The sequence below is a fragment of the Heteronotia binoei genome, chromosome 11 (genome assembly GCF_032191835.1).
Source record: "Heteronotia binoei isolate CCM8104 ecotype False Entrance Well chromosome 11, APGP_CSIRO_Hbin_v1, whole genome shotgun sequence".
Classification (NCBI taxonomy): Eukaryota; Metazoa; Chordata; class Lepidosauria; order Squamata; family Gekkonidae; genus Heteronotia; species Heteronotia binoei.
Window position 1 is genome coordinate 20,913,590 of NC_083233.1, and position 27,686 is coordinate 20,941,275.

The window sequence follows — 27,686 nt, forward strand, 5'->3', positions numbered from 1 at the left end:
ATGAAAGCTGTGAGCTACTGCATAAATGCAGAAACGCATGGTTTGTCTTGTGGTGCTTCTCTGGTCTTTGTGCGTGGCTGAGAAAGCAAAGGGGGGGATATCATTTATTTTTTTCCTCCTTCACCCACGCAGCGCCTTCTCCTCTGCGCACTCGCAGCCCCTCCGCCTTTGTTTGTTTTTGTCTCAACTCGCCCTCCTCCCCAACCTCACGTCTAATGGCAAAATTATTGGCAGCGGCTTCAATTCGCTTCGCTACGCATGCTCCAACCAGCCGGGCGGGGTACGAGAGCGCCCTCCGTCTGCCTGAATGACGCTCTCCAGCAACGGCTGGTCGCGCGACTGCGAGTGGGGGGAGGGGAAGGGAGGGGAAAAAAAGGCGAGGGGGGGGGGTGAGTAAGCGAGCAGGCCGCGCGCGCTCTCGCCCGCCTGCCGTTTCCTAGCCCTAGCCTGTGATTGGTGCAGGCCTCGAACCTGGCGGACCCGAATGCCAGGCCCCGAAAGCGGCAGCCGAGGCGGCCGAGTCTCACAGCCACCGCCTCCCCGCTCGGGCCGAGCCCGCCAAGCGAAGGTGAGGAGGGGAAAGGGGCCGTCGGGCCGCGGAAAAGGGGTTGCGGGGGGAGATTTGAGGGGGAAATAAAATAATAAAGAGGGGGGAGGCGGCAGGCCGCGCGCAGGCCTCGGCACAGGCCGCGCCCCGAGGCCTATCCCCGGCGCCGCCGCATCCGAGTCCGGCCCGCCTACGCTTTGTCGTTTTTTTTAACCTGACGGATTTTACGGGCCGTGGAGCTGCTGAAAGAGGCGGCAGGGGGGAGAGGCGGCGGGGGAAAACACCTCGGCAATCTTCCGAGGCCGGGATAGGGCCGGGGCCTGTGAGGCGGCTAGAAAATGGCGCCGGACAAAATGGCGCCTGCCTCTCCGAGCGAGCCGGCCCCTTCCCCGCATCCGCAGGGAAGAAAGAAAAAAACTGCGGCCGCCTTTTTTTTTTTTTTTTTTGAGACAAGAAGAAGAAGAAGAACCCGCGTCCCCGTTTTGTCCTCCGTGAGGCGCGTCCGCGGCCCAACCGAAAAAAAGAGCCGAAGGCCCCAATTCATGGCCTCCCAGGGCTCGGCCGCTATCCCGTAAATCGGACCGAGAGAGGGGAAAGCGCGACGTCCCGCCCGGGGCGCTCAGCCGCATCTCGCTCCAACCCGTTTGTCTGGGTCGCCCGCTGGCCGGCCGGCCGGCCTCCCCTTCCCTTCCGCCGTCCTGCCGGGCCCCGCGCTGGGCATCGCTGGCTGGCTCCCTGCCCTCCCTCGGCCGTACATCCGCGAGCAACACTGCCCCGGGGAAGGATGGGTACAACCCCACCCCCTTTTGCCCGGCTCAGGGCTGCAAAGCGCCGCTTTATTGTTTGCTCTTCACGGGCGCTGATTGGAAGCGGGAGGAAGAGGAGGGTTAGGGAGGCGCGCCCCAAAGACGGCGGCGCGCTCCCATCGTAATCGCGGCGCGAGCGCGCGCGCTGGGAAACAAACCCTTGCGAGCGTTCTTGTTTTCTTTCTCTTGGTGCTTCCCCACCGCGATCCTTTTGCTTGCGAAAGTGAGCTTTTCGGGAGTCCCTTGGAGTTTGCTTGCAGAAGTAACTGTGCACAGGGTTTGCAAGCCTCGAATTGCGGCTTTACGCGCATATCTGTTTTAACTGGGCGCCGTTCAAACCAAACGGTTCTTACTATTTACACTTAAACTGTTTAAGGTGCGGGGGTTTAGGTGTGCACTGGACTAAAGAGCGTGGCTGTGCCGCTCTTCTTCGAACCGTTGTCCACTCGCTCGCTTCAGTCTCTGTTGGGGAATATCAAGCTCCCTCCCATGTGTTTGACGTGTGGAGATGTGCTCGCCTGCCTGTTCCCATTTGTTTCTGTGCGTAGGTAATACGTCTGGAGTCCATTGTTTATGTATTTTTTCCCCCCAGAGAACTTGTAGCTGCATTTCAGACTTGCAGGGCTATAGCCACTTATTTGGGAATAAACTCTTACTGATCCAGAGCAAGTTCTGGACTTTACAGGTTCCAGAAAAGAGATCTGCAGTGGGGCTTTTCCATCACACCCAGTCATTCCTTTTAATACAAGAACAGAGGTACAGGTTGCACATGTAACCACAGAAGATACTGATCTTTGGCGCTCGCATTTTTCCTCCATTGCTGCATTCACGATGCTATTATCTAGGTCTACCATTCAGCACGTCTTGGTAGCCAGGTGGTTAAATGGGTTCACAGAGGCAGTTAGGGAGAAAACAGAGTTCCTCTGCCAGGCTTTGTTGCAGTTCCATTTTTCTCCTTTTGACATCTCATAGATTGCCACTGGGTTGAGGGTGTGCTTTTTTCAGTTGGAGCTCTGTCTAGAGGAACAAGAGATGGCTTTTGAGGTGTGCATAATCTGCATGGATGCCTGCAGGTGAGAGAGGGGAGCCCTCAACTAGATGGTTGACATTATATACCCAGACAACAACTACTGATCTCCCTCAATTTTCTGTGCCTGACTTCTTTGTCATATATTCTGTTCTTTCCTCACAATGATGAAGTTTATATGTTCACTAAATTTGGCACAGTTCACCAGTCCTGAGCCTAAGCAGTCTAGCTTTTCTAAATTTATTAATTCAAAAATATATTAGCCTGTCTTTCCCCCAGGTAACTGGGACCAAGGCACATAACAGCAGAAACAGTACAAAAACATAATTCCAAAACCAATAAATCTAAAACAATCAGGGAAAGTTTTCCAATTCAAGACATCCACAAAGCAGTCATCTTGATGGTTTAAGAAGAAGAATGTGCTATTGACTTGCAGCTGATCCATGGCAACCCCCTTCCATGGGGCATTCCAGGTGAGCAAAGAGCACAGGTGGCTTGCCATTACCTTCCTCTGAGTAGCAACCCCTGTCTTCCTTGGTGGTCTGCCATGTAATAACCATGATCAGCCCTGCTAAGTTCCCCAACTGGGCTATCTGATCAGCTTTGGAACCAGAGGCTCTTCTGAAGAGTTCTGCTTTGTGTGCTTGCTGAAACCATGTGAGAGTAGGGCTTCTGATTTCCTTCAGAAGTCTCTTCCACTGAAGCAGCTACAGAAAAAGCCTGAGGAAGATCAGAGTAGAAACAACTAAAAAACATTGCTTTGCTAAGTGAAGCTATTGAATGGGCTTGTTCCAGAAGGCAGTCCTTCAGGCGTGTGGGCCACAGGTCATAAAAGGTTTTAAAGGTAAGCACCAGAACCTTGGATTGGACTCTGAAACCAATAGGCAACCAGTGCAGAAATCACCAAATAGGTGTTAAATGATCTATGCAGCCCATCCCAATAGCAGATCTGGCAGCCTGATTGTATTTTCCAAATGGTCTTCAAGGGCAGCCCCACATATGGCATATTATGATAGGCAAGCTAATTCATCTTTATGGGCTTGAGTCTTCTGCTTAATCAGCTTGGAAGCAAATCCATCCACCAGTATAGGTGCTGCAGTGCATATGTGCACACTGCAAAATATATATTTGGATCCAGCAGGCGTCTGGCTTTGTTGACCACTGACGTCAGGTTTGCACTGAATGTACTGTATATTGTTGGGCTAAAAGAGTGTGATTTGCTCAAGTCCATTGCATTGCATTTGAATCTAGATTTTCCACCCTTTACCATAATGATTTTAGTGCTGCTGTTTGTTTTATTTTTATTGCATATTTTCTGTTTCAGATTCTTTCACCAAGATTAAAGTTACTACTAGTATATGTCATTTGCATGCAGAGTTGCATTTTTATAATTCGTTATTCATGGTACTTTTTCTCTCTTAAACAACCCCATGAGTTAGATCACTGTTATTCCTCCTTTTCAGATGGAACACTGAGCAATTATGATTTTTCCAAGGTCAACAAGACTGTCTATGGGGAAAGTAGGGCAAATCTCCTAGATTCAGTCAAACTTGCCTTCCGTTTGATAACCCTGGAAACCTGTGAAGGAGAGCACTAATATACATGTTTTGTTGATGGGAAACTGATGTTGGAAGCATGTGACTTGCACAGAGAGAGTTCATGGGTGAGCAAAATCTAAATGACTCTTGTGTTCTCACTGGTTTTATCTGCAGCTCGATCCTTTGAAGAGTTAAGTGTATACTGGTTTGTGGTGTTACGTGGAAGGCCTGCCCTGCCTTCCAAGGCAAGATAGATTCTTGTCGTCTCACACAGCCTTGCTCTATACAGTATTTGCAGTCTGCATTAATTAATCTGTAATAACTATTACCCATTGGTTCTGGTTGTACATACATAAATGCAGATTAATTATTGAAAAAATATGGGGAAAATAAATCTTTGGCTATTCAGTGGGGAGGACAAAGTATAAATAAAAGTTTGATACTAGCCCTGATGCCACACCCATCCCCTTTATTCAACTTGAGTAAACCTCTTCCTTTTGGAGGAGACTTGTCAGGTGGTCCTGAGTATGGCTCCTGTAAATATTTTGCCTTGGTGATCTATGCTGAACCAGTAAGGAACATATACTCAGTAGTTTAGCTGAAATGAATTAAACAGTGTCCTGAGGTACAATAACCAGTCTCACACCAATGGGATAAAATAGAATTGTGTAAGTTCAGACAAATACATCAACAGTGGAGGAGAGAAAATGACAAAAGATGTATCCCAGACGAAGCAACTCAGAATAATGAGTCCTTAAAGGCTAACTTCAGATGGTTACCTGATAATAAAATTCAGTTCTAGAATTCTGCCTTTCAAAACCATTCTCCAGGCCATCTAAAAGTTAAGCCCTCCAAGTTACTGCAGATTTCAAAGCAGTTCTCATAGTTACCTGTTGGAAGATTGGTCCAAAGTAGTATTCCAGGTGAATCTTGGAAGGAAAGAGTTGAAAGAGCCTGTTCTGTGCTACATTTTTACATTTTTTTTCTTGGTTTAGAGGAGCCACCCCATTCTCAAGAGGGTGAGGACAGAGGAATAGTGAACATTTTTCAACATTTTAACCATTTTATCCCCTCCTCATTTCTTTCCCAGGGTACAGTATGACTGGTGTTCTCATCATATTCCATGTTCCCATAAACAAGTACCATCCATGTAAGATCATACCACTTGGCTTGGGTCCTTGCTTTGTTATGGCCATGCTGCTATCTTCATCCATGTTATCAGCCAGGTTCTCAGACACAGTGCTCAGCCACTTCCGCAGCATTTTTGAAAAGGTACATAGACTCAAAAGTTTTTCGACTGAAAGGAATCCATTTTGTCCATCGTTGCCAATGTATGCTAACCTAACCCAGAATTCTTTGTGTTTGGTATGTTGGCAAGAACTGATTAACATACCGTAAATTGGATTGCCTCCTGCTGACTGGAGCCAAACTCTATAATGCTAGGTAGGTTCTTGCCATACCTTCCACCTTTGCTGACTGATCAGAGCAAGGGGATGGGAGGACAGTCAAAGAGAAGTTGTCTTATTTAGCCCCTGTGCCTGTGAAGAGGCTTCTAGTGCCCCGTTCCAGTACCAATGATATCAGTCTTGACATGAAATGTGTATAGTTAATTCATGTCTTTGTAGAGCACTAACAGCCTCCGTAACTGAACACATCTCTGTCCCTTTGATACTGGAGATTTGCCTGGTCATCTGTAGACAATTTTATTCATCCCAGGTAGTATCAATATCAAGTCAGTTACAAGCCTGACTTTGTGCCCTTGTCTGCAACTGTTTATTTCTTTGCAAAGGTACTTTTCCTTATAAGAGGGTAGAACAAGCCTGTTTTTATGCTGTTATCTGCTATTATGAAAATTAAATGTTGTAGATTTGGGGCAGTTTTGTAAAGAATCTAGCATTTTCTGGTAGTATGAAACTGAGAAGAGAAAATGCTTGTTTAGCACTAAGCACTATAGAAATGCCTCTGTTTGCTGTCATTTTAAAAGTATCAGATACTTCCCTGAAGCTAAACATTTTTAGACTATACCCACAAAAAACTCCTGTCAGAATAGAATCTGAATGTGCTCCAAGAGTGCTTGATCAAAGTAGTATTCTAGTATTTGTATAATGGATTTTCTGAATGATGTGAATCTCAGCTTTTAGGTAAAAATAATAAAAGAAATAGGAAACATTTCCTAAAAGCTTATGAACAGTAGAGGGTCTGTTGTGATCAGATGTCTGCACTCCACAGTTGCCTTTTCTTGTCTCTCTCCGTACTTTTACACACCTGTTGCACCACCGTCATTCTAACAGATGGTTTTCAAACTTGCTCTCTGAGAAAAATACCCAGCTCTCAAAAACTACAATTACAGTACATACATATTAGTAATTTTAATGTCAACTATCCTAAAAAAAATCCTAAAGTACATACTTCTACATTTTTACCACTTTTTGTAATTTTGTGTAACAAAAATGTTTTAATTGTTTAATCCAGTTATAAATGGAACATTTTTAAAAAAATTGTATGTGCCCATGACTTCATCAGAATAATACCTGAGTGAACTGTTTCGCATTTAGCATTGTTATTTTTTTGCAGGAGATATATTAATAGTATTTAAATAAATTGGCAAATTATAATCTCACTTTCCAGTAAGATTAGCAATTTTTTATTGGCGTTGCTTCATTGCTTTTGAGAGCTAAGACGTGATTTGGTACTACTGACCTTGAAAGCTGAGAGGTGATTTGATACTGACATAGCCTTATACCCCATTAGGAGTTTTACATGTCAATTTCAGTCTGTGTATATTGATTACTGTGAATCTACTTCATCTAAAGAGACTTTGTCCTTACATCAATCCTTCATCCAGGCAAACACAATTACGTAGGAAAAAAGGTCTTGCAGTGTTCCCTAAGATCTTGGGTTTGGTCAGGTTTCAGAAAGGAGAGATTCGTAGCTGTGGGGCAGGCAAGAACTGTGTTAATGAATCATGTCATGTGCTTTTGATCAATTGTGATGCTATTATGTGGGAGGAGGGCAAAGTCATTTTTGAGGATTGTAGGTCTGAGCCTTTCAAGGCTGTGTACATTGACAGCATTATCTTGAACTGTGGTCAAAAGATATAATATTATTTTCCTGATTATTGACCAACCCAATTAGGAGGCAGATTGTTATGTCCTGCTCCACTTTCAGAGTGCTTGCATAAACAGCACCACATAGATGGTGCCTTAATCTGTTTACATTGAAGTGCAGACAGTGCTAAATTGTTGTATATAATGTTCATGCTTGTAGTAATTACTACATAATTTTCTTTTTACAGTTTATGAATGAGTGTAACTGATTATGGATCCAGGTGGTGGAAGTCTTGGACTGCAGACACAGGAGTCCAAAATGCCTCATACCATGATTATGCAAGATTTTGGTAAAATATATTGGTTTTTAACTCTCACGTTTGTTAGTCAGTTGCTAAGTTAATCATGGATGCCTTGTCTGAAGAAGTGTGCATGCACATGAAAGCTTACGTTCTGAATAAAACTAAGTTGGTCTTAAAAATGCAATTGACTCCTATTTTGTTCTATTTCCTAACTAGTTACACATGGCATTCCTGAACAGAAGCATATTCTTAGGGACCTGACTATACATAATGTCATGCTGGCATTCTCTAAGCCTTTTTTGTGCAGCACTGCTGCCATGTTCCTGACACTAAGGGCAAAACCACACCCAAGTATAGTGGCCAGAGGGGAAGGTACTTTCATTGAGGCTTAATGGGATGTTATTTACCAGGTGATGTTATTTATCTCCATGCCATAAAAAGCTGCAGCTGCCCATTTTCATACATTAAGCCTTTGTTAAATAAACAGGGTGGGTTTTTTTCCAGTTAACAACCCTCAGTACACCAAGAAGAAATATATGCACGTATACTACAGTGGCAGACACTCTTTAAGTTGAATTGTGGCATTTTCCAAAAAAGTTGCAGAGAGAAGTCTTTTATGCATTACTACTCTGTTAACTGTTGGGTGACATGAGAATAATCTGGTGTTTTTAATTTAACTACAGTGTGTTCTGTGCAGCATGATCCTAAACATTTTTGTTTAGAAGTAATGTATGTGTTATTTCTTCAGAACATTTCTAAACCTTCCTTTCTCCCAGATAATTGGAACCCAAGATGGGTACCGTCAAAGCAAGTCCTACTGAGTTCAGTAGGACTTTCTCTGAAATACATAAAATTGCAGCTGTAGACACAGAATGACTTAAAGCAATACTGCCATGGCAGTTTGACAATGCATAATTATCAAGCAACATACTGAATTATTTAAGTACTTTACAGAGGTAAGGCTATTAAAATATTTGTCACCCGAACTCTCTGCTCCCCTTTAGACCAGAGAGCTGCTATCATCCATCCTGTTTCAAAGTTCCATACCCAACTGGATTACACTGCAGTCTTGATTCTTTTTATTCCAGGGCTGGGCCAGCATACTGAGTGTACGCACTTGTTGACCTGTCATTATCTGAAATATGTTGAAAGGCAAGAGAGTGCCTTTATCAACTACTTGGTATTATCCTTAATGTATGGGGTTTTTTGCTCCAACAATAAGACTGTTATTTATTTTTATCATTCTCCATTGTTTCATAGTGACTGGAATGGCTGGTACTGCTCATATTGATGGAGACCACATTGTTGTGTCAGTTCCTGAAGCTGTACTAGTTTCTGATGTTGTCACAGATGATGGGATAACTCTTGATCATGGCTTAGCAGCTGAAGTTGTTCAAGGACCTGATATCATCACCGAAACTGATGTCGTTACGGAAGGTGTGATAGTTCCTGAATCTGTGTTGGAAGCCGATGTTGCTATTGAAGAAGCTCTTGATACCAGTGATCATGTATTGACTTCAGATCTAATAACAGAAACTGTTAGAGTTCCCGATCAGGTTTTTGTGGCTGATCTTGTTACGGGTCCTGATGGCCATTTGGAACATGTGGTACAAGATTCTGTGTCAGGGGCCAACTCTCCTACAATGGTTTCAGAGGAGGTTCTTGTCACAAATTCAGATACAGAAACTGTGATTCAAGCAGCTGGAACTGTTCCTGGTTCTACAGTTACCATAAAGACTGAAGAAGATGATGATGGCAAGAGTACATCTGAAGACTACTTAATGATATCTTGTAAGTGAAATAAAAGTCTATTTGAGATTGAGACTATTGAGACTGGTGTGATATAAGGAAGAGAAAGCTATTGGATATAATTTGGTTGTGAAATTTTTAATAGTATGTTCCTATTCTTGTAGGCTATACTCTGAAGAAAGATTTAATAAACTGGAGTGGTGGTCTGGAATTCATTTAAAAATGAGTGCTACATACAGAAAGGGAAAACTAAATGCATAAGTCAAAAGATTGGAAATAACTAGTGCAATTGATAACTAGGATGTAGAGGTTCCTGCTGGTGTGATTAGTGTGGTGGTCTAGTACAACAATCTAAGGAAATTAAAAGTTGCATGTTAAGATTTTGAAAATAGTAGTACAAGAGCATTCAACAGAGATAATGCTTTATTCTTACCACAGTGTTTGAACATTGCTGTTCAAGAGATGATGCTGACAAACTGGAAAAGAGATCACAGGATCAGTATGAGTATTTGTGAATTATAAACATGGATGATAGAGCTGTTTAGATGTGGAAGAAAATGTTTAAATCCTGGATCAGATGTAGCATTTCTTGATCTCTTGTCTATGGTTCCAAGATTAGGAGCATCCTAAAGCACATATGCTCTTTCCTTCTCACACTAGTATTGCATACTGCATTACTTTATGTCAGCATTGAATTTTAAACATGCTTAGCTTCAAGTCAAAGTTTGAAACTATGCTTAGAATTGGATTTTGGGTTTAAATTTACCTGTAGTTAACATTTCATTTAGCAAGCCAGTAAGCCAAGGAATTAAGAAAAATGAGGAGAGGTGGAACGGTATGGAGGGAAAGGTGGAAGAGTAATGTGAGCCAGAGGGTTGCAGTGCACCCCATTTCTTGATTGTCAGGCCTTCATTGAAAATAGATGGGAAATTAAATTTTAAAAAAGAGAAAGAAAATAGGAAATGCTCCTTTTCAAATATTCCAGAGGTTGTCAGAATGCCTTTGTGACACTGTGCTCTCCACCTCTCGCAAGGTAATCTTTGACTACTTTGTATTGTGTTCACATATCACAAAAAACATAGCCCCATATAGACCATGTAGGCAGTGATTTTTTTTCCTCCTTCAAGTGAAGTATGTTTATAGATAACTAAGAAACAAGCAGGGAACAGTTAACTAGACTGGTGGTACTTTTGCTTTATTAAAAGTGTTCTTCTTTAGCATTTATGTTATACCTCCAGTGGCTGTACACGAATTAACTATTTTTAAGTTTCTGGTTTCCTCTAAAATCAGTGAAGTTGTGCCACTGATGCTGAGAGTATTTGAAATGAAAAATTAGTTTTGGATTTTGAAAGTGTTGCAAGTTAGCAGTGGGCCTATTTTCAGCATACTGTTTTGGAGTTCTTGGCTGGTTAGCAGTGTGCTTACTGATAATTTACAAGAAGCCATTTTCATGTTCAGAAGGTCCAAGCAGACATATTGGTCAGATTAATGTAAAAGAAATATTTACTGTATAATAGAAGATTAGTATTTAAGTGACATCTCAGCAGATTAGGACAGATTTTTAACCAGTCCTAGCCGTCAGCAGTAAGAATAATTATTGTGTCAAAACTGAATGGTCTTTCCCAGTGAAGTAGTTGCCCCCTTTTAGGCAGAATCTCTCAAGTATCCATTTTTAGATTCCTTTGTATTTCACAGAAATAATTTTCTAAATATTAAATGGTGATTGTGTTCCTTTGGAACTGAAGCACAGATGGTCTTACTATATATTTATTGGTTATTTTATGGTGTTATAACATATTACCATGTGTTGCCTGACAACTTGCAACCTGGTGCAAATTAGCGAGCAAGAGCTAAAGGGTATACTATTAATGAATTATGACAAAGTCTCCAGTTTTCTCCATTTATTCTGTGTTATGTTTAACATGTATCATAGTTATCATGGAAATTTTATTTTCATAGTTAAACCAAAATGTTCACAGTAAAACTATATCATTCCAGTATCCATCAAAAAGCCATAAGATCATGGGAAAAATTTCAACCTTAATGGTACACACGCTCTGCAAGAATCTTAAGAAACCTTCCACAGTTGTGCATAGTGCATAGTGAATAGTGCATGAGCTCTCTAGAACACATTTCAATTGGAGTACATTTCCTTCAAAGATAAAGATATGCAAAAGATGAAATTCAAAGAAATTTATCTTGCTTTTACAAGTAGTACTTAAAGAAAATTTTGGAAAATATTTAAAGTGCAGCTAAGGTAGCTAGCATAAGAAAAAACATCACATTAGTAACATAAAACATCCTTTTTTTGTTTTTCAGGTTTGCGATGTTCAGACATCCACAGTGGATTGCTAGCTCTTGATCCATGTGATGGATGCTGCATGCACAATGCTGGTGATCCTATACTCACTACAGAACCACACTGGAGCTGTCCTTTAGGGGTAAGGTAATATTCCACCACCACCTCCTTTTAAAAAAATATATTACACCATAGCAGGGGTGGGCAACTTTTTCTTGAGCCATTTCCCCTAGCCAACTGCTGCCATTCTAATAGGACCCCACCTACCTTCACACTCCCCGTAGTGGCAATGTTGTGATAGTGTAGCAGGGTGGTGCCGTTTGTTGTTTAGCAATGCATGGCGTTACTGTGTGGGCCATGAGCATGTAAGCTGCAGGGTGGATGTTATTCAGAACTCATAATTGGCCATAAAATTGGTGTCTGGGCTACATCTGGCTTATTGGCCAAAAGTTGTCCACCCCTGTAATAGAGCATTGCATCGTTTGCTAAGATTAAACATACATCCTATTGTTCCCTATGAGATATAAACTAGAAAAATCAGATTTTCAAAAATTTTGCACAGCTGTTAAACGATGGCATGTATCTCATGGGCTTCTATGGTGGGTGTGATATCACCAGCATAGTGCATGCTGAGACATCACATGAATTGGGAGCTGGCAATCCACAGTGAATCTGAACATCACACACCTGGAAACAGCAAAAAAGGTAAGTTAGAGGTAGTCAGAAATTTCTGTTTCTTCCTTATAAATAGTTGTTCCATGGTTACTTTTTATGTGAATGGCTCATTATAAAATTGATAGCTGGTATTTCTAGGTACTGATTCAATTTCTTTCTTCTTCTGTGGGCTTAGTGTCAGAAATATTCTTAAAGCTTTTAGTTTAAAATGGAAAAAAAATGAGATGTGTGATGTTAATGAAACTGTAGGGTTTTTTGTTTAAACCTTATATTTGCAGTCTTATTTGTCTGTCTACAGGCTTTTCACACACTGACTGTTTATGGAAGAGTGTTAGGCCCAGGGGTACTTTCTTGGGAACCAAAAGCGGTTAATTTAGTTGGCTGAAGGCTGCAGTGAACAATTATTTTTTAGTTGTTAACATAAATAATAGACTTTACTAGGCATCAAGCTACAGTTGCTAGGTATACTGCACTTGTATTTAAACCATTTATTTCCCCCAATCCAAAAGGTTTCAAAGTGGCATAAAAACATATGCACTAAAAATTAGGAAAGTACAAAATCATTAAAATAAGAACTATAAAACCACAACAATCAAAACAACCCACAGTTACCGATTCCCTAAAAATATTCATAGACAATGCAGATTAGCCTCCTGACCTAAACAGCCGTGCTGTGTATATCTTACATCCTCAAGCCAGAAGTGCACAGGGGTTCTAGAAATGTAAATATGTATGTGTGTGTGTGTGTGTGTGTGTATAATATAAAAAAACCCAACACAAACTAAGTACCATATATAATTCAGCAGCTGACAATAAAAAGTCAGCAAAAAACAAGAATAATTGGGAGGGATGGTAGCTCAGTGGTAGAGTATCTGCTTGGTCAGCAGAAGGTCCCAGGATCAATCCCCGGCAACTCCAACTAAAAAGGGTCCAGGCAAATAGGTGTGAAAAACCTCAGCTTGAGACCCTGGAGAGCGGCTGCCAGTCTGAGTAGACAATACTGACTTTGATGGACCTAGGGTCTGATTCAGTAGAAGGCAGCTTCATATGTTCATATATGTTCAAATATCTGATCAGTTAAAATCAATATTAGAACAGAATTAAAAACAGGGCAGATAATGCAGAGCTGTCAACATTCTGTAAAAACCTGGGAAAATAAGTGTTTTCACCTGGTTCATCTTAAAACTCAGCAAGCTTGGCACCAGGCAGTGAGCTGCCAAAGGGGTACTCAGACTGTTTTGCAGATTTGTATGGGAGCCAGGGGGGTCTTTAAACAACTCCTGCTGTCCTAACACTCTGACTTGGCTGGCCAAGGTTAACCCAGTGTCATCAGATCTTGGAAGCCAAGCAGGATTGCCTCTGGTTAGTATTTGGGTAGGAGACCACCTAGGAATTTCAGGTTTGCTGTGCAGAGGCAGGAAAACCACCTCTGACTGTCTCTTGCTTTGAAAGCCCCACAGGGTTGCCTTAAGTCGGCGATGGCCTGACGGCACTTTCCAGCACCATTTTCCTAACATAATATTAAAAAGAGCTGAATTTGAGTTGCCTCCGTATTTTCAGTACTGATGTCCTTTTGACAGCACTTTTTCAAGCATGTTTATGTCACCGTATTATTAAATACATCATTATTAGAATCAATAAAGAAAAACTTATTTCCAAGGCAAGGAATTTCAGTAGAGTTAAACTTCTTCTGTCTATGTTAGTCTAAGTACATGTAAATATTCCATGTGTTAAACAAGCACATGAGCTCTACTCTGTGTTGTTAAAATAGCCAGCACATAAAAGAGCTTTTTAACTGCAACCCCAGGCACTTAACATTGTGCCATAGAATTTGAGCTTTATTTATTTATTTTAGTATATTTCTATTTCACCCATTCCCCGTAGGGCTCAGGGCGGAGTACAACATATGATAAGTTAAAACAATAAAATACAATAAAAACATTTTATAAACAACTCAACAGCATTCTATGCCAATAAAGGTATTTGGATTGGATTGGAACTCAACAGCACAGAAAATTTACCATACCATATTACTAAAATGGACTGGATACTAAACTGAATTCTTGAAGTTAAAAACAATGTATTCCATTAGAATATCCTTGCACTATCTGGCTATTAATCCATTACATTGTAGAATTCCTTCATTCTGTTCTACTTTTATTCTAAATAAGCATTTTATATCTGACATTATTTAATAGAAAAGTAGATGATTTGGGCCAATCACAAAAGTAGCAAAACCAGGTTGCAATTGAACAAGTAGCAGCTTTTGCATGTTCAAGAGATTCCTCAAGGATGCAGAGAAATACGATTTTGTAAACCAAAGGAGTCCTGATGAGGACTGCGCATGTCCCACACCTAAGAGCTTACACCAGGGGTACCCAAACTGTGGCTTGGGAGCCACATGTGGTTCTCACACATATTGTGTGGCTCTCAAAATCGCCATTGCTTGCAGAAGGCATTTGTCTCTTTAAATTACTTTGCCAAGTCAGCTGGTGGCTTGGAGAATGCATGTAAAGTTGCTTTCTTTTCACCTCTCCCTCTGTCCTCCTTCTCCCCAATCAATTTGTTTTCCTTCCTGTCTTGTGGCTCTCAAACATCTGATGTTTGTTCTATGTGGCTCTTACATTAAGCAAGTTTGGCCACCCCTGGCTTACACAATCCTTTCAGTTCGTTTAGCTGCATCAACCCCTGCAATACTTTATGGGCTGCTAACTTGCTCCTGTAAAAGTGAAATTCATGGCTGGGTGCCCAAGAATAAAGCATTTGCACAAACAAGGCAGTTTGCTACATACAAACTGTGTTGGTGTTCAGAAAAATAATAACTTTATAAATTAGAAAGAAAGACACACAAAGCCCCAGACAGCTTCATGAAGACTACCCAGCACTCTTCAGGAGTCATGAAATGAAATGAAATAAATAAATACATAAATAAATAAATAAAAATATTTATTTTTATAAGAGTCTCAGAGCGGCTCACAATCTCCTTTCCCTTCCTCCCCCACAACAGACACCCTGTGAGGTGGGTGGGGCTGGAGAGGGCTCTCACAGCAGCTGCCCTTTCAAGGACAACCTCTGCCAGAGCTATGGCTGACCCAAGGCCATGCTAGCAGGTGCAAGTGGAGGAGTGGGAATCAAACCCGGTTCTCCCAGATAAGAGTCCGCACACTTAACCACTACACCAAACTGGCTCTCCATTGGGGGCACTTGCGTGAAAATCAAAGAGAAGTTGTGGGTGGGGAAATTGGCCTTTGGTGGCCCATTATAGCTCACACTAGCTTTGAGTAAGAGATCTAGGGGGAGGCACTAATTTCTCCTTGTTGATTACTGTTAGCCAGTAAAAGGTGGGTATACTGCAGTATTTTGTGTTTAGCACTTATCTTGTTCTGAGGCACACCTCTTTGAATCTTGGGATAAGGGTTGTGACTTCAAGGAAACAATTGTTACATTACCATTGTGATACTGTTGCCTTGCAGGCAAGGTGTTAATGGTTTTTAACAAATATATTTTTTGGGGGGGGGGAAGTCTTTTTAAAGAGATAAGATATTCCTCATGTGTTTTATATGTCGATGCTATTACAGATGCTTTTCTTGAAGATACCAATCTATTTTCACAATAGATATTTTTCATTAAATCTTGTTTCACTGCAGTTGCTTTCATGGTATGCAAGCAAGTGCTGAAATAGGATAATGGAGCAAAAACCTATTTAGAATGTTGTTACAAGTGACTGCCAACATATCCTTTCTTATAACCAGCTAAGGGTGTGCAATCAGATATTGCCAACCCAATACAATATACAATATTTCATGGCTCAGATTAGAGGAGTTATATCTGATGCCATGAAAAGCTTTCCTGACATTTCCTAGTTCTGTTATTCTTTTCTTCCTGTAAATACTGGAAATATTTGAAATTGTGTCAGAAAGCCTTTCGCTGTTCACAGCTGGTTTGTGGCCCTTTAAACTTAGAGGGCCATTATTTTCAGTGGTAAAACCTAAGGCTGGGTCTACCCACATTGACAGTAATGGCCCCTTAAAGTTTAAAGGGCCAGTGTGCCATGTACCAGTTTGGGGGTACTCTGAATACCCTGGCCCTTCAAACCAGTTGTGGGCTTCTCCCTCCCTTGAAGACAGCGGTGGCAGACCTGGCATCCCAGGCCTACTACCTGTTTAGCGGGCCTCCTAGTTAGTCTGCAGCATCCTGGCCCTATAAACTTTAAAGGCCCATTGTTTTCACTGGGGCTATACATGGCTTCCAAAGTTTGGAGGCCAGACCTTACTGAAAATAATGTCCCTTTAAATTGTGATGTGACACAGACCAGCTGGAGAGCATTCCTCTTTCTCTCCTGTCTTTCTTCCTCTACAAGAGGAGATTTTGCAAAACATTTTGTGTCGGAAAGCCAGAAAGGGCATGGTTATACTTTTCTCTGAATATGGGGGTATTGTTCCAGTGTTTCCAGAACAATAGCAACATTCCCAATATTTAAAGCAGTAATAAAATCCTTCCTGATTTTGCAATGTGTATTTAAAACAAAAGTGTGCTCCCCTATCACCAACCTGGAAATACTGAAAATTCTTCTCATGCTGTACTTGTGCAGACAGTTACATCAGGTGTTGCAGTAAGAGACCTTGTGTAAGTCAAAACATATGTTTATTACCATTATTGTTTGTGTAGGGAGGAACAGTGACTCAGTGGTAGAGCATCTGCTTGGTAAGCAGAAGGTCCCAGGTTCGGTCCCCAGCATCTCCAACTAAAAAAAGGGTCCAGGCAAATAGGTGTGAAAAACCTCAGCTTGAGACCCTGGGGAGCCGCTGCCAGTCTGAGTAGACAATACTGACTTTGATGGGCCAAGGCTTTGATTCAGTGTAAGGCAGCTTCATATGTGTAAGTCAAAACATATGTTTATTACCATTTCCATTTCTTAAAATCTGATATATGAGAAATGCACAAGCTGATACAAATTAGAGTTTGTATGATATTTACTTTCAAATTGCTGTATGTGAAAGCCATATGCCTAACTTATATATATCAGGCTAGCTGATCCCATCAGATCTTGGACACTAACTTTACAATGCACTTTATATAGTTTTTGTATAAACAAGAGGTAAGATTGTTTCTCAGTAATAGTTTCTAAATACCCTCCAAATCTGTAATTCTTGTTTATTTTTATAGTGGATGATGTTGGTGAAAAACTAGACCATATTGGAAACACACCATTAAAAATCAGCACTGAAGTCTCACATGACAATATTTCTAAAGATGATGGTTTTGGCTCTGAAGTTATTAAAGTTTACATATTTAAAGCTGAAGCAGAGGACGATGTGGAAATTGGTAGGTATCTCAGTTTCTGATAATTCAGTTTGTACTAAAGTTTGTAGATATTTAATTAACCATACCTGTTTATATTGTAAACTGGTGCTTCTAGGTAATAGCCTCTTAACTTACCTGTAAGTCTCATATTGCCTTTCACTGATCAATCTGAAACAAAGAGATTATCATAAACAAAAAACTGGTGCCTGTCCATTCCAAATGGCCTGACATGCCATGACCACCTCTCCTGCCCATTTCAGGACCCACTTTTCTTCCCAAGCCCTATAAAAACGCTAACAGTGCAACCTTATGCAGTGTTATTCCAGTCTAAGCCCATTTTTTCCAGTGGATGAAGAGTGGAGCAACTCCACACAGAGTTCTGCTGTGAATTTGTCCCTGCCTGTCACATGCCTAGCCTATGAGATTGCCATGCTACATACAAACTTCAACACTGCCCCACTGTGCTACTTCCCCCGATTATACTTGGGCAATGCCGCTTAGTCATTAACCTCTTATCTCAACCAAAACGCAGAAGAGAAATGGAAACATTTTACTGATTTAAGGATCTTCTCTGTTAAAATGTTATCCCATGACAGTTATTCCTTCTCTTCAAGGTGGAACAGAGATTGTAACAGAGAGTGACTTTCACAATGGGCATTCTGTAGCTGGAGTCATAGAGCAAGGAGGCGTTGGCAGAGTACAGCGAGAAAAGATGGTCTATATGGCTGTTAAAGATTCCTCCCAGGAGGATGAAGACATTAGTAAGAGAAACAGATTTTTTTCTTCTTGTTGAGAAAATAATCTTCCCATTTCTCTCTCTCATCATTGTGTGAACAGTAACCGTGAATGGATTTTAATCCTCTGTTCTTAATTTACAATCTTTTTAAGCTTTAAAAGAGGAAAGAAATCCTAAGGAATACACACAACTCCCACGCCCCCCATTGCTTTTAGTTTTTTCAGTCACAATTGAGAGACACTATTTTGAATGCAAAGGGGAAACTCTGTCCACAAACAGGCTAGAATCCAGGCAGCAGTTTAAGTGGCTGTGCCAGACTGAAATGGATGTGTCACATCATAGCCCATTGATCTGATGTGTGCATAGCCTAGTTGCATCAGGTGTAGCAGTCATTTATAAATACACTTACACATATATTGTGTGCATTGGCCTTAGTGTGTATGTCACAGTGAATGCCAGAAGTTTTGTGGTTGTTCTGATTTACATGGCAATCCTGGAGGCGTTTTTTGGATGTCTGAAAATGGGGACCTGAGAGGATTCACAGGGAAAGGATCCCCCATTCTCCCCTACCTTCTTGTCCCTCTGCTCACTGCTGTGATAAGCCTTCTCCATTGCTTTCCAAGGTTGGCCAGCAGCTGCAGGGAGTCTTGGAGCAGAAAACGCACAGGAAGTGGTTTCTGATCTAAGCTGCCTTCTCCCAGCCTTGCCCCCTCCAACCAGCTCTTGGGCAGGTCAGAGGGTGAAAGCATGCCCAGTGTGCTTTCTGATCCAAATCCAGGTCACTGCCACACTTATCAGCTGGTTGGTGGGAGACAGCAGAGGCTTGTAGCAGCAATGCTGGGCAGTTTCCAGACCTTCACAAGATGTGTCTGAGGTTATCAGTGTTATCATGTTTAATATTAGTGCATCCACGGCACTATGCATAAATAAAACACATATGCATGTAAGCCCTTCATAATTGTATATTTCTTAATTCATAGATTAGATTTAAAAGTATTAATCGTTTCTCATTGTCAGCTTACTTCTGCACTGAACAAAATCTTGGAATTTTATTATTCAAAATGCATTAAGATTCATAGTGTGCATCTTGATGAAAAAGCAAGTGTTATGGACAAATGCGCTTAGCAACTCTTCCTCTTTTACAAATGTTTTCTTTAAAAAGTAGTAACACTTAATTTTGTGGTCTATGCTAGTGGTCCCCAACCCCTGGGCCCCGGAGCGATCCGTGGCCCGTCAGCAACCGGGCCACCAGCCTCCCTGCCCCCCCCACGTCCCTCCTCCCTCCATTTTTATTATGTTAAGCTGGGGAAAGCACCTTCTGGGCTCTTTAAAAGCTCACTTCCCCCCCCCAGATCAGCTGATCCGCGGGGGGGGGGGAGAGCTTTTAAAGAGCCTGGAAGGCGCTGTCTCGGCTTAACATAATAAAAACGGAGGGAGGAGGCGGCACTGGGAGGGCGGCGAGGCAAATTCAGTTCCCCCACCCTGCCAGCCCTGGTCCCTGGTGCCAAAAAGGTTGGGGACCTCTGGTCTACGCCATTAAATATGAGGTGTATTTAGGGTGACTGTTGGTGGTTCAAACCTTACCTCAGCTATGAAGTCAGTAACCTTCGGCATGCCACTGTTCTCTCAGCCACCCCACCCCCATCTGCAGTATGGGGACAATCATTCTGTTCTGTCATACAGAGAGTGGCAAGGATTCTTGAGATCATGGGTGTGAAGTGACTTGAATGCTCTAAAATGCTACCTAGATTATGACGATGATGACAGAATGGTGCAGTGGTATTGTGGGGTGTGTAGATTGGCCCTTTGTTTCTAGTAGCACAAGAAACCTGTGACAACCCAACAGAAAGCATGGCCTGAAACAGGCATTGTGATTTTGCTCTGACTCTAAGCTTAATCAATAGCAAGTACTGGACTGAAAAATGGATAGTTCATGTCATTAATTAAGTCTCTTCTCCGATCTAAATCTAGATTGTGCTGAAATAGCGGATGAAGTTTACATGGAAGTTATTGTTGGTGAAGAGGAAGCAACATCGCTCCCTGATGCGCAGCTTGAAGACTCTGGTGTGAATAAAACTTTTGTTCCTGTTGCATGGGCTGCCGCTTATGGTAGGATGCTAGATTCTCTCTTCATGAGAGTTCCTCCCTCTCCTTCACTTAGTTCACTATCCTTCTGCAGGGCTCAGAGCATTCACCCAACTCTCTATCTGAAGAGCATTTTAAATATTCTGTTGTAAAAAAAAATACCGTACCACAGAGTATGGGTTAATTTTAAGCGCTCTCCAGAATGCTCTCACTCCTTAGCACAAGTTTTAACTGAAATAATACTCTCAAAATTATGTCTTGTAGTATGTACTTCATACTAGTAAAGGAACTCCTCGCTTTTGCTTAGGGGTGCTGATAGACACATTTTCAAGCACCCAAAGATGTAATTGCAGAAGGTAACTAACCTGCCGAGACTTCTGTGGTTCTTTCTGGCTCCTCATAGTTCCCTGATGCTGCTTCAGTTCTTGCCTTTCTACAGAACCTTATTAAAACAGTTCTGATTTTGTGAAATTTGAATAGTATTTGAAGCACGTGGTCCTAGAATCCATGAGAGGTTATTTTGATCAAAAACCACCAGTGAATACTTGCCACTAGGTGGTGCACTGAAACCATATAATGGTGTTGGTGAGGCTACAGATGCATTTGCCTCTGTCCCAAAGACTGCAAGGAAAGGAAGAAAGCTGTGCTTCTTTGTATTCTTTCTGAAAAGATAAGCAGGTGTTGTCTGGAAGACCCCAGAAAGGTGTGTCTGTTATTGGAACACTTTAGTTGCTGAGCAATATGTCATTTCTGCTTCTGTGACAAGTGGTTTTTTGTAAAAGCATCACATGCCCATGCTGTTTGTTTGCTTGCTTGAGCAAGAATAGTGAAGATGCCTTCTTCATGGCATGGACAAAGGTGGCTGCACTTGGAAAACAGCCTATATTTGTATCTTGTTCTGCAGCAACTGCATCCAAAGCCTGTAGGTAACATGAAAGTTTACAGGTGACTATTTTGTTTCTTTGGTTGGGCATCCCTCAGAGAGTACTTTAAAAAGAAGGTTTGGCAATAAAATCTGTTTATTAGCCTAGTTGTTTTCTCTGCTGGAAAATTTCTAGACCATCTCAATCGCACAGTTCTGATAGCAAATTAATGTCACTAAACTACTGTTTTCTCTAGGAGATGATAGAAGACTTCCCAGGAGGTATGAAGACTGTCAAACACCAGGTGGGAAGATAAAAAATTATTCATATATCTGGCTTTGTAAAGGTGTTTTTAACTACCCTTGGGCTCTGTAAGCAATTTAGTATGGGTTGGTAGACTAGTATTAGAATGGCAGATTTTTTTAAAAATTGAAAGGGGAGAACCATTAAAATCTTGACCATTTCCAGTGGTCCCCAGAGCATCAGGACTGTCTACAGCTGAAGCTGTTGGTGCCACTGCTGTGGCGTAACCAAGAGCAGTTTCTTCACAATTCTTCCCTCTGCCATTTAAATGTCACCAACTGGCATAAGTACCAGCCTGAACTTCAGTTCAAATGGGGAGGCTTACTGAGGAAGTTTAGTGGGCTGACACTGAGAAGAGAGCTATGGAGCAGGACATCTCGCAGGCCAGTTGTAGTGGCTTCTCCCCCACCACCAAAAGTACACGAATCCAGGAAATATCCATTATAATAATCTTGATTTGCAGTCATCTGCATGTTTACTAAGGAGCAAGCCCAAATCAGTTTAGATAGGACTGCAGTTTTGATGTAGAAACCAACATTAATGGTGAAACTGAAATAAATTTGTAATTGTGTGTGTGTGTGTATACACACACAAACACATGCTGGTTAACCTTGCTTTCCACAGGTTTTGCTAAACAAAACTTGGGTAGTTATTTCTGGTGTTTCTAGCATCTTGCTTTGAACCTCAGGTTCATGTTCTGGTTTCAGTGCAAACACAGATGAAGCAGTGGCTTTGGTTTTCTAAATAAATCTTAAATCACTTGCATCTGATCTTTCAACTCAGGAACCAACTTGGAGGCAAGATTAGAAAACAAAAATGGCAATGCAACCCAATTCTTGCAAATTTGTGACAGCATTAGTACAAACAGACTGCTTAAACAGAAGGCCAAGAAGAGACGGCGAGGGGAAGCCAGGCAGTGGCAAACAGGTAGATCTGTTTTCTTGGTTTGTTTTTACAACAAGCAACTTTGAATATTTTTTAAACCAAAAAGTGTGGCTTTTTCCGCATTCTTGAACCACTGAGAATTTTTTGATGCAGAGCTGCCACAAATTCCTTCTTCGTTTAAGTTTTATTAGTAATGCAGTCCTAAGTGGAGTTAGCCCATTGACAACAAGTAGACTTTGAAAAGTATAACTCTTAAGATTGCGCTGTAAATCAGAAATGTGTGTCATGACCTCCTTTTAATAGTGTCAAACACAGCAAGATGATTGTTTGTGTGGAAATGACCAAAAGCCAATTTCTAAGACTAGGGACCGGGCACAAAGCGTTCTTGAGGTTTGGTTTGTGGCTGAACCATAAACCAATATAAACCGGGAGGTTGGTTTATGAAGCAGACCAGTTCATATGAGTTTGTGAGTCATTTAAAATTTGAATCTGCTTTCTGCTTCCCAAGAAAAGTGGAAGCACAAAGTAGCAATTTAAATGGCTCTGAGCCATTCAACCTCCATCTAAAAACGAGGGTGAAATGACTGGGAGATATTTCACCTCCTGCTTTCTGCTAGCCAGAACAGAAAGCAAGTGTTTAAATGACGTGGAGCCATTCAAAAGAAGACATTGGATTTATACCCCACCCTTCACTCTGAACCTCAGATTGTAGTGGCCTACAATCTCCTTTACCTTCCTCCCCCACAATAGACACCCTGTGAGGTAGGTGGAGGTGTGAGACAGCTCTGTGAGAGCTATGGCTGACCCAAGGCCATTCCAGCAGCTGCAAGTGGAGTGGGGAATCAAACTGAGTTCTCCCAGAGAAGAGTCCACACACTTAAGCACTATACCAAACTGGCTCTCAAATTTAAACCCGATTTATGTTCTTCATGAACCACCACAAACTGCATCAATATTCATGCAAGTTCATGGTTCTTGAGTTCACAAACTGGCCAAAATTTTAGGTAGTGAGCCAGGTTCCTGCCCATCCCAACCTAAGACATTCTCCTTCTGGTGGGTTCACAAAATAGCCACTGCGTGACAGGTATTTTCTGATTGCTCCCCATAGCAACTATCTGTACACAGCAAACTGCTTGCATGCAGCAGCCTGGAAGATTGTTTCTATCCCATTGCAAATATCTCTCTCCCCCTCCCCAAAAGGAAGGTGCCACAAAGGCAATTTGACAGTAGTTGCACTGTGGCTTATTCTTCTGTTAACAAAGGGTAACGTAGGTAACAACTAGCATCAAACCTGTTGACAGATATTGTTTTCGAATGTGTCCAATTAGAAACTTGCTAAGGCTGTCGTTGTATAGCTTCAGCTTTGATCTGATTTTCACCACCAAACCAATCATGTTATGGCTGCCAGAAGCCCTGTCCTGTCCCTTGTTAAAGTACTAGAGCTGCTTAATGACCTGGGGCTCTGCTGGCTTGTTTAGGGTGAGCAGCCAAGATGAGTTTCAGTATGTATTGGCAAAGTGGTAATCAGATTCTATCATAGAATGCAACATGACCACAAGAGTTCAGTCAGTGATGCTTATTTATTTAAAACATTTCTAACGTACAGTATGCCAAGGTAGCTTACAATGTGAACACCAATAAACACAATAGAAATAGATAAAACCCATTAATTTAAAGTTAGTAAATTAAAACTGCTAATAGGCAGAAGAATTGAAACTAATCGAATATGTAGCATATTTAAAATGATCTTGTATAGAGCTTTAAATGATGTAAAAATCATTCTTTCAGCCTTTTGCTTCATGATTTTTTTCTGTTTATTTGAAAACAGCTGTTATAATAGGTCCTGATGGGCAGCCTTTAACCGTCTACCCCTGTCACATATGTGGGAAAAAATTTAAATCCAGGGGATTCTTGAAAAGGCATATGAAAAACCACCCCGATCATATGATCAAGAAGAAATACCAGTGCACAGACTGTGATTTTACAACTAACAAAAAAGTCAGCTTCCATAATCATCTGGAAAGTCATAAGCTGATCAACAAAGTTGACAAGACCCACGAATTCACGGAGTACACCCGGCGGTACAGAGAGGCAAGCCCGCTGAGTTCAAACAAACTGATCTTAAGGGATAAGGAGCCCAAAGTGCACAAGTGCAAATATTGTGACTATGAGACTGCAGAGCAGGGGCTCCTCAACAGACATCTACTTGCGGTCCACAGCAAGAACTTCCCTCATGTTTGCGTCGAGTGCGGGAAGGGATTCCGCCACCCTTCGGAACTCAAAAAGCATATGAGAACCCACACAGGGGAGAAGCCTTATCAGTGCCAGCATTGTGTCTTCCGTTGCGCTGATCAGTCCAATCTGAAGACACACATCAAAACTAAGCACGGCACTGACCTGCCCTTTAAATGTGAACATTGTCCGCAGGCGTTCACAGACGAGAAAGAACTCCAGCAGCACATGGAGTTATTTCAGGGGCATAAGACTCATCAGTGCCCACATTGTGATCATAAGAGCACCAACTCGAGTGACCTAAAGCGGCACATAATCTCCGTTCACACAAAGGACTTCCCTCACAAGTGCGAGGTATGTGAAAAAGGTTTCCACCGTCCGTCAGAGCTCAAAAAGCACAGTGAAACCCATAAAGGTAAAAAGATCCATCAGTGTAGGCACTGTGACTTTAAGACTTCAGATCCTTTTGTACTTAGTGGGCATATCCTCTCTGTTCACACCAAGGACCTGCCTTTTAAATGCAAACGATGCAAGAGAGGATTTAGGCAGCAAACCGAACTGAAGAAGCACATGAAGACCCACAGTGGAAGGAAAGTGTATCTATGCCAGTATTGTGAGTATAGCACTACAGACGCATCGGGCTTCAAACGGCACGTCATATCAATACACACAAAAGACTATCCACACAGGTGTGAGTACTGCAAAAAGGGATTCCGTAGGCCGTCAGAGAAAAATCAGCATATAATGAGGCACCACAAAGAGGCCCTAATGTAACTATGAGCTATGGAAGGAAGTGATTTAGAAACTGTGATGTGCTAATTGGGGAAGAAAACTCTCATGAACTGTTTCTCCTGGTTTCAAAGCTTGATATTAAGTCATAACTTTACATTCTTTGTATTAAAAGTCTTTAAAAAGTGTTAGGGTTGACAGGGGATCTCAAAGCCCTATGATTGTTGCTTATCAAAATCTAAAAGAACACTATACAGAGGTGTGAATGAATGTCTGAAAAAGCTGCAGAAAGAGACCTTGAATGTCTTGTTTAAAGTATTATATACATTGTTAAGCTACAGGAAAATACTGAGACAGTTACCTTAGCCCTTTTATCAATAATGCCAGTTGTCTCCTTGATGAAAACTGGAGACCAGTGTTCTTCAGAAATGTTTGCTAAGGCAAGTCAACCATATGCAGTTTCTGAGGAGCTGGATGGTAGTAGTCCCTTAGGTCATTACATTCTTAAATTGTGCTGGGCAATGGTATTCAAGAACTGGTCAAAATCTGAGGTCTGTCCTGGTTTTTTTTCTTTTCCTTTCAAAGCAAACATTTCATCTGGGAAATTTTGTTTCCTTCATTAAGTTAGGTTGAAAAAGTAATTTTAAAACATTTTTTCAGAGCTGCTAACCTATTTTTATTGCAGGATACGGTGTTTGAAATATAGCATTATGTTTTTGAGCTCAAAAAGGTGTTGTTCGGTGCTAGGATTAAAGACGTGTATGTATATAATTTCCCTTTTTATCTAAAGCTGCAGTTGAATGTTCAGTATGGCACTTGTGACAAAAAAGTACCTTTTGACTGATTTAAAGATTTATTTTTAATGAAATAAATAGATGGATGCAGCCGATGGTGCTAAGACTTGGCACAGTTCTTTTTCTTGCTACTTTAATATCTTCCCTGAAAAAGAGAATCAAGATTGAAAGAACAGAACAGTTGAAAATTGCCTAGAGAACCTTTAGGGGGCAGTGTTCCTGCCAGGTAGGACTCTTGTCATTACCTGCCAATATAAAATTTTCAGCATAGACTTGAAAATTGCACCTTTTAATCAACCCATACAGAACCTATTACCATATTATAAACACGCATTCTCAATCTGTAAGAAAGTTATATATGCAGTATTTAACCAGAACAATATGCTGCCACTAGAGTTTGGAGGTGGATCTTCAGTTTACAGTGTATACATTTGAAATATGCATCCCTTTAAACAATGCTTTGTGTTAGCATGCTGCAAATCAAAATGGCGCTTAATATAACAAGCTGGTCTAGGGCTATTTAATTAAAAAAAAAACCTGTTCATAAATGTTATGCATATAATGTGTAATTTTTTTAACTTTTTTTTTTTTAAGTTGCTTCATGTTTGCACACAGCTGTTCACATGATAAATTGTAACTTTACTTCATGCTACTATATTGTGGCTTTGTGTTTCGGATAATGTTCATACTTTGTTTTTGCACCAGATGAGAATCAGTTCCTTGAGAATAAATTTTTTTTATATTTCTAAACTTCAGAAAGTTAACTTTGGGAAACCTTAGAGAACTACTTGTGTTTTATGTGGCTGTAAAAAATGATGTACACGCTGTAAAATAAGATTGTCACTGTTATGTGGGATTATTATTTCTAATTGTGTTACTCATTGTAATGAGCATACAATAAAATGCATCTCTTGCACTCCATGCTTATTGAGGACGTTTGCGTTCCTTGCTGAAGCCAAGCCAGAGTAGAATTACTTGCTGATCATCTAATATTTTAATTGGCTGATATCCCCATTTTGGGAGGAAGGTACAGTAAATTGCCATCACAGTAAAGCAGGAAAAATAATTGTGCCTTTGAACTTTTATGATTACAATGCATGAGCGTGTTAACGTCTATTTATTTCATTTATTTAAAATATTTCTGTCATCAAGGTTACAAAAGAAAAGGGGTGGGTACAGTTACTTTTCCCTCCTCAGTGGTGCTTATAGGTGACTGCTGGTCTTCAGTACTGTAATGTTTTACATAGTGACATTTTCCTCTTCCTCTATTCAAAATAACGCCATTGAACGAGCCAACTGAATTTGCCTTTATTTGAATGAAGTCTCAATGGTGACGGTTTTGTAGAAAAAAACACTAGCAGTGTTAACCAGCCTGACAAATAGCAGTTGTTTTGCACCTCTTTATTTTAAAATGCATCATCTTGCAATGTCTCAGTGTTAACAGATGGACGTAAAACACATCCTTCGGAATTTCTGAAGACAACTCTACATTTCACAGGGAAAGGGGCTAATAGATAATCCAATTCAGGGTTAACTTGCATGTGCGTATGCATACAAACAGGTTTGTAATAGGGAACTCGGAGAGCAGATATCCAGCCTCCACGCTTATGTTTGACTAATGCCATGATAACATGGGGGAGAGGGAGACAGGGACAGCACTGCACAAGCAAAACAGTTCAACTGTGAAAACACTTGCTGTGCTCTGGATCAAGGCCAGCGAATAGGAAGCAGGGTAATAAATGGTTGCTGTACTGGGTGCAATGTT

At 41.2% G+C, this 27,686-nt stretch overlaps 1 protein-coding gene across 6 annotated transcripts; it reads left to right on the forward strand.

Moving 5' to 3' along the window:
• The first annotated feature begins 380 nt into the window (after nucleotides 1-380).
• On the forward strand, nucleotides 381-26,842 carry ZNF711 (zinc finger protein 711). 6 transcript variants are annotated; one of them, XM_060250169.1, is made up of 11 exons: nucleotides 381-568; nucleotides 3,844-4,043; nucleotides 5,009-5,190; nucleotides 7,214-7,315; nucleotides 8,528-9,058; nucleotides 17,157-17,315; nucleotides 17,909-18,055; nucleotides 20,002-20,139; nucleotides 21,235-21,282; nucleotides 22,065-22,208; nucleotides 23,995-26,842. In XM_060250169.1, exons 4-11 carry the CDS (start codon nucleotides 7,237-7,239, stop codon nucleotides 25,170-25,172), a joined length of 2,424 nt encoding a protein of 807 aa, XP_060106152.1. In that variant the 5' UTR covers nucleotides 381-568; nucleotides 3,844-4,043; nucleotides 5,009-5,190; nucleotides 7,214-7,236; the 3' UTR covers nucleotides 25,173-26,842. The 6 variants fall into 6 exon arrangements, with proteins under 6 accessions (XP_060106152.1, XP_060106154.1, XP_060106155.1 ...); XM_060250171.1 differs by having other exon boundaries at nucleotides 387-568; nucleotides 20,002-20,094; XM_060250172.1 differs by lacking the exon at nucleotides 17,909-18,055 and having other exon boundaries at nucleotides 387-568.
• The last annotated feature ends 844 nt before the right edge of the window (nucleotides 26,843-27,686 follow it).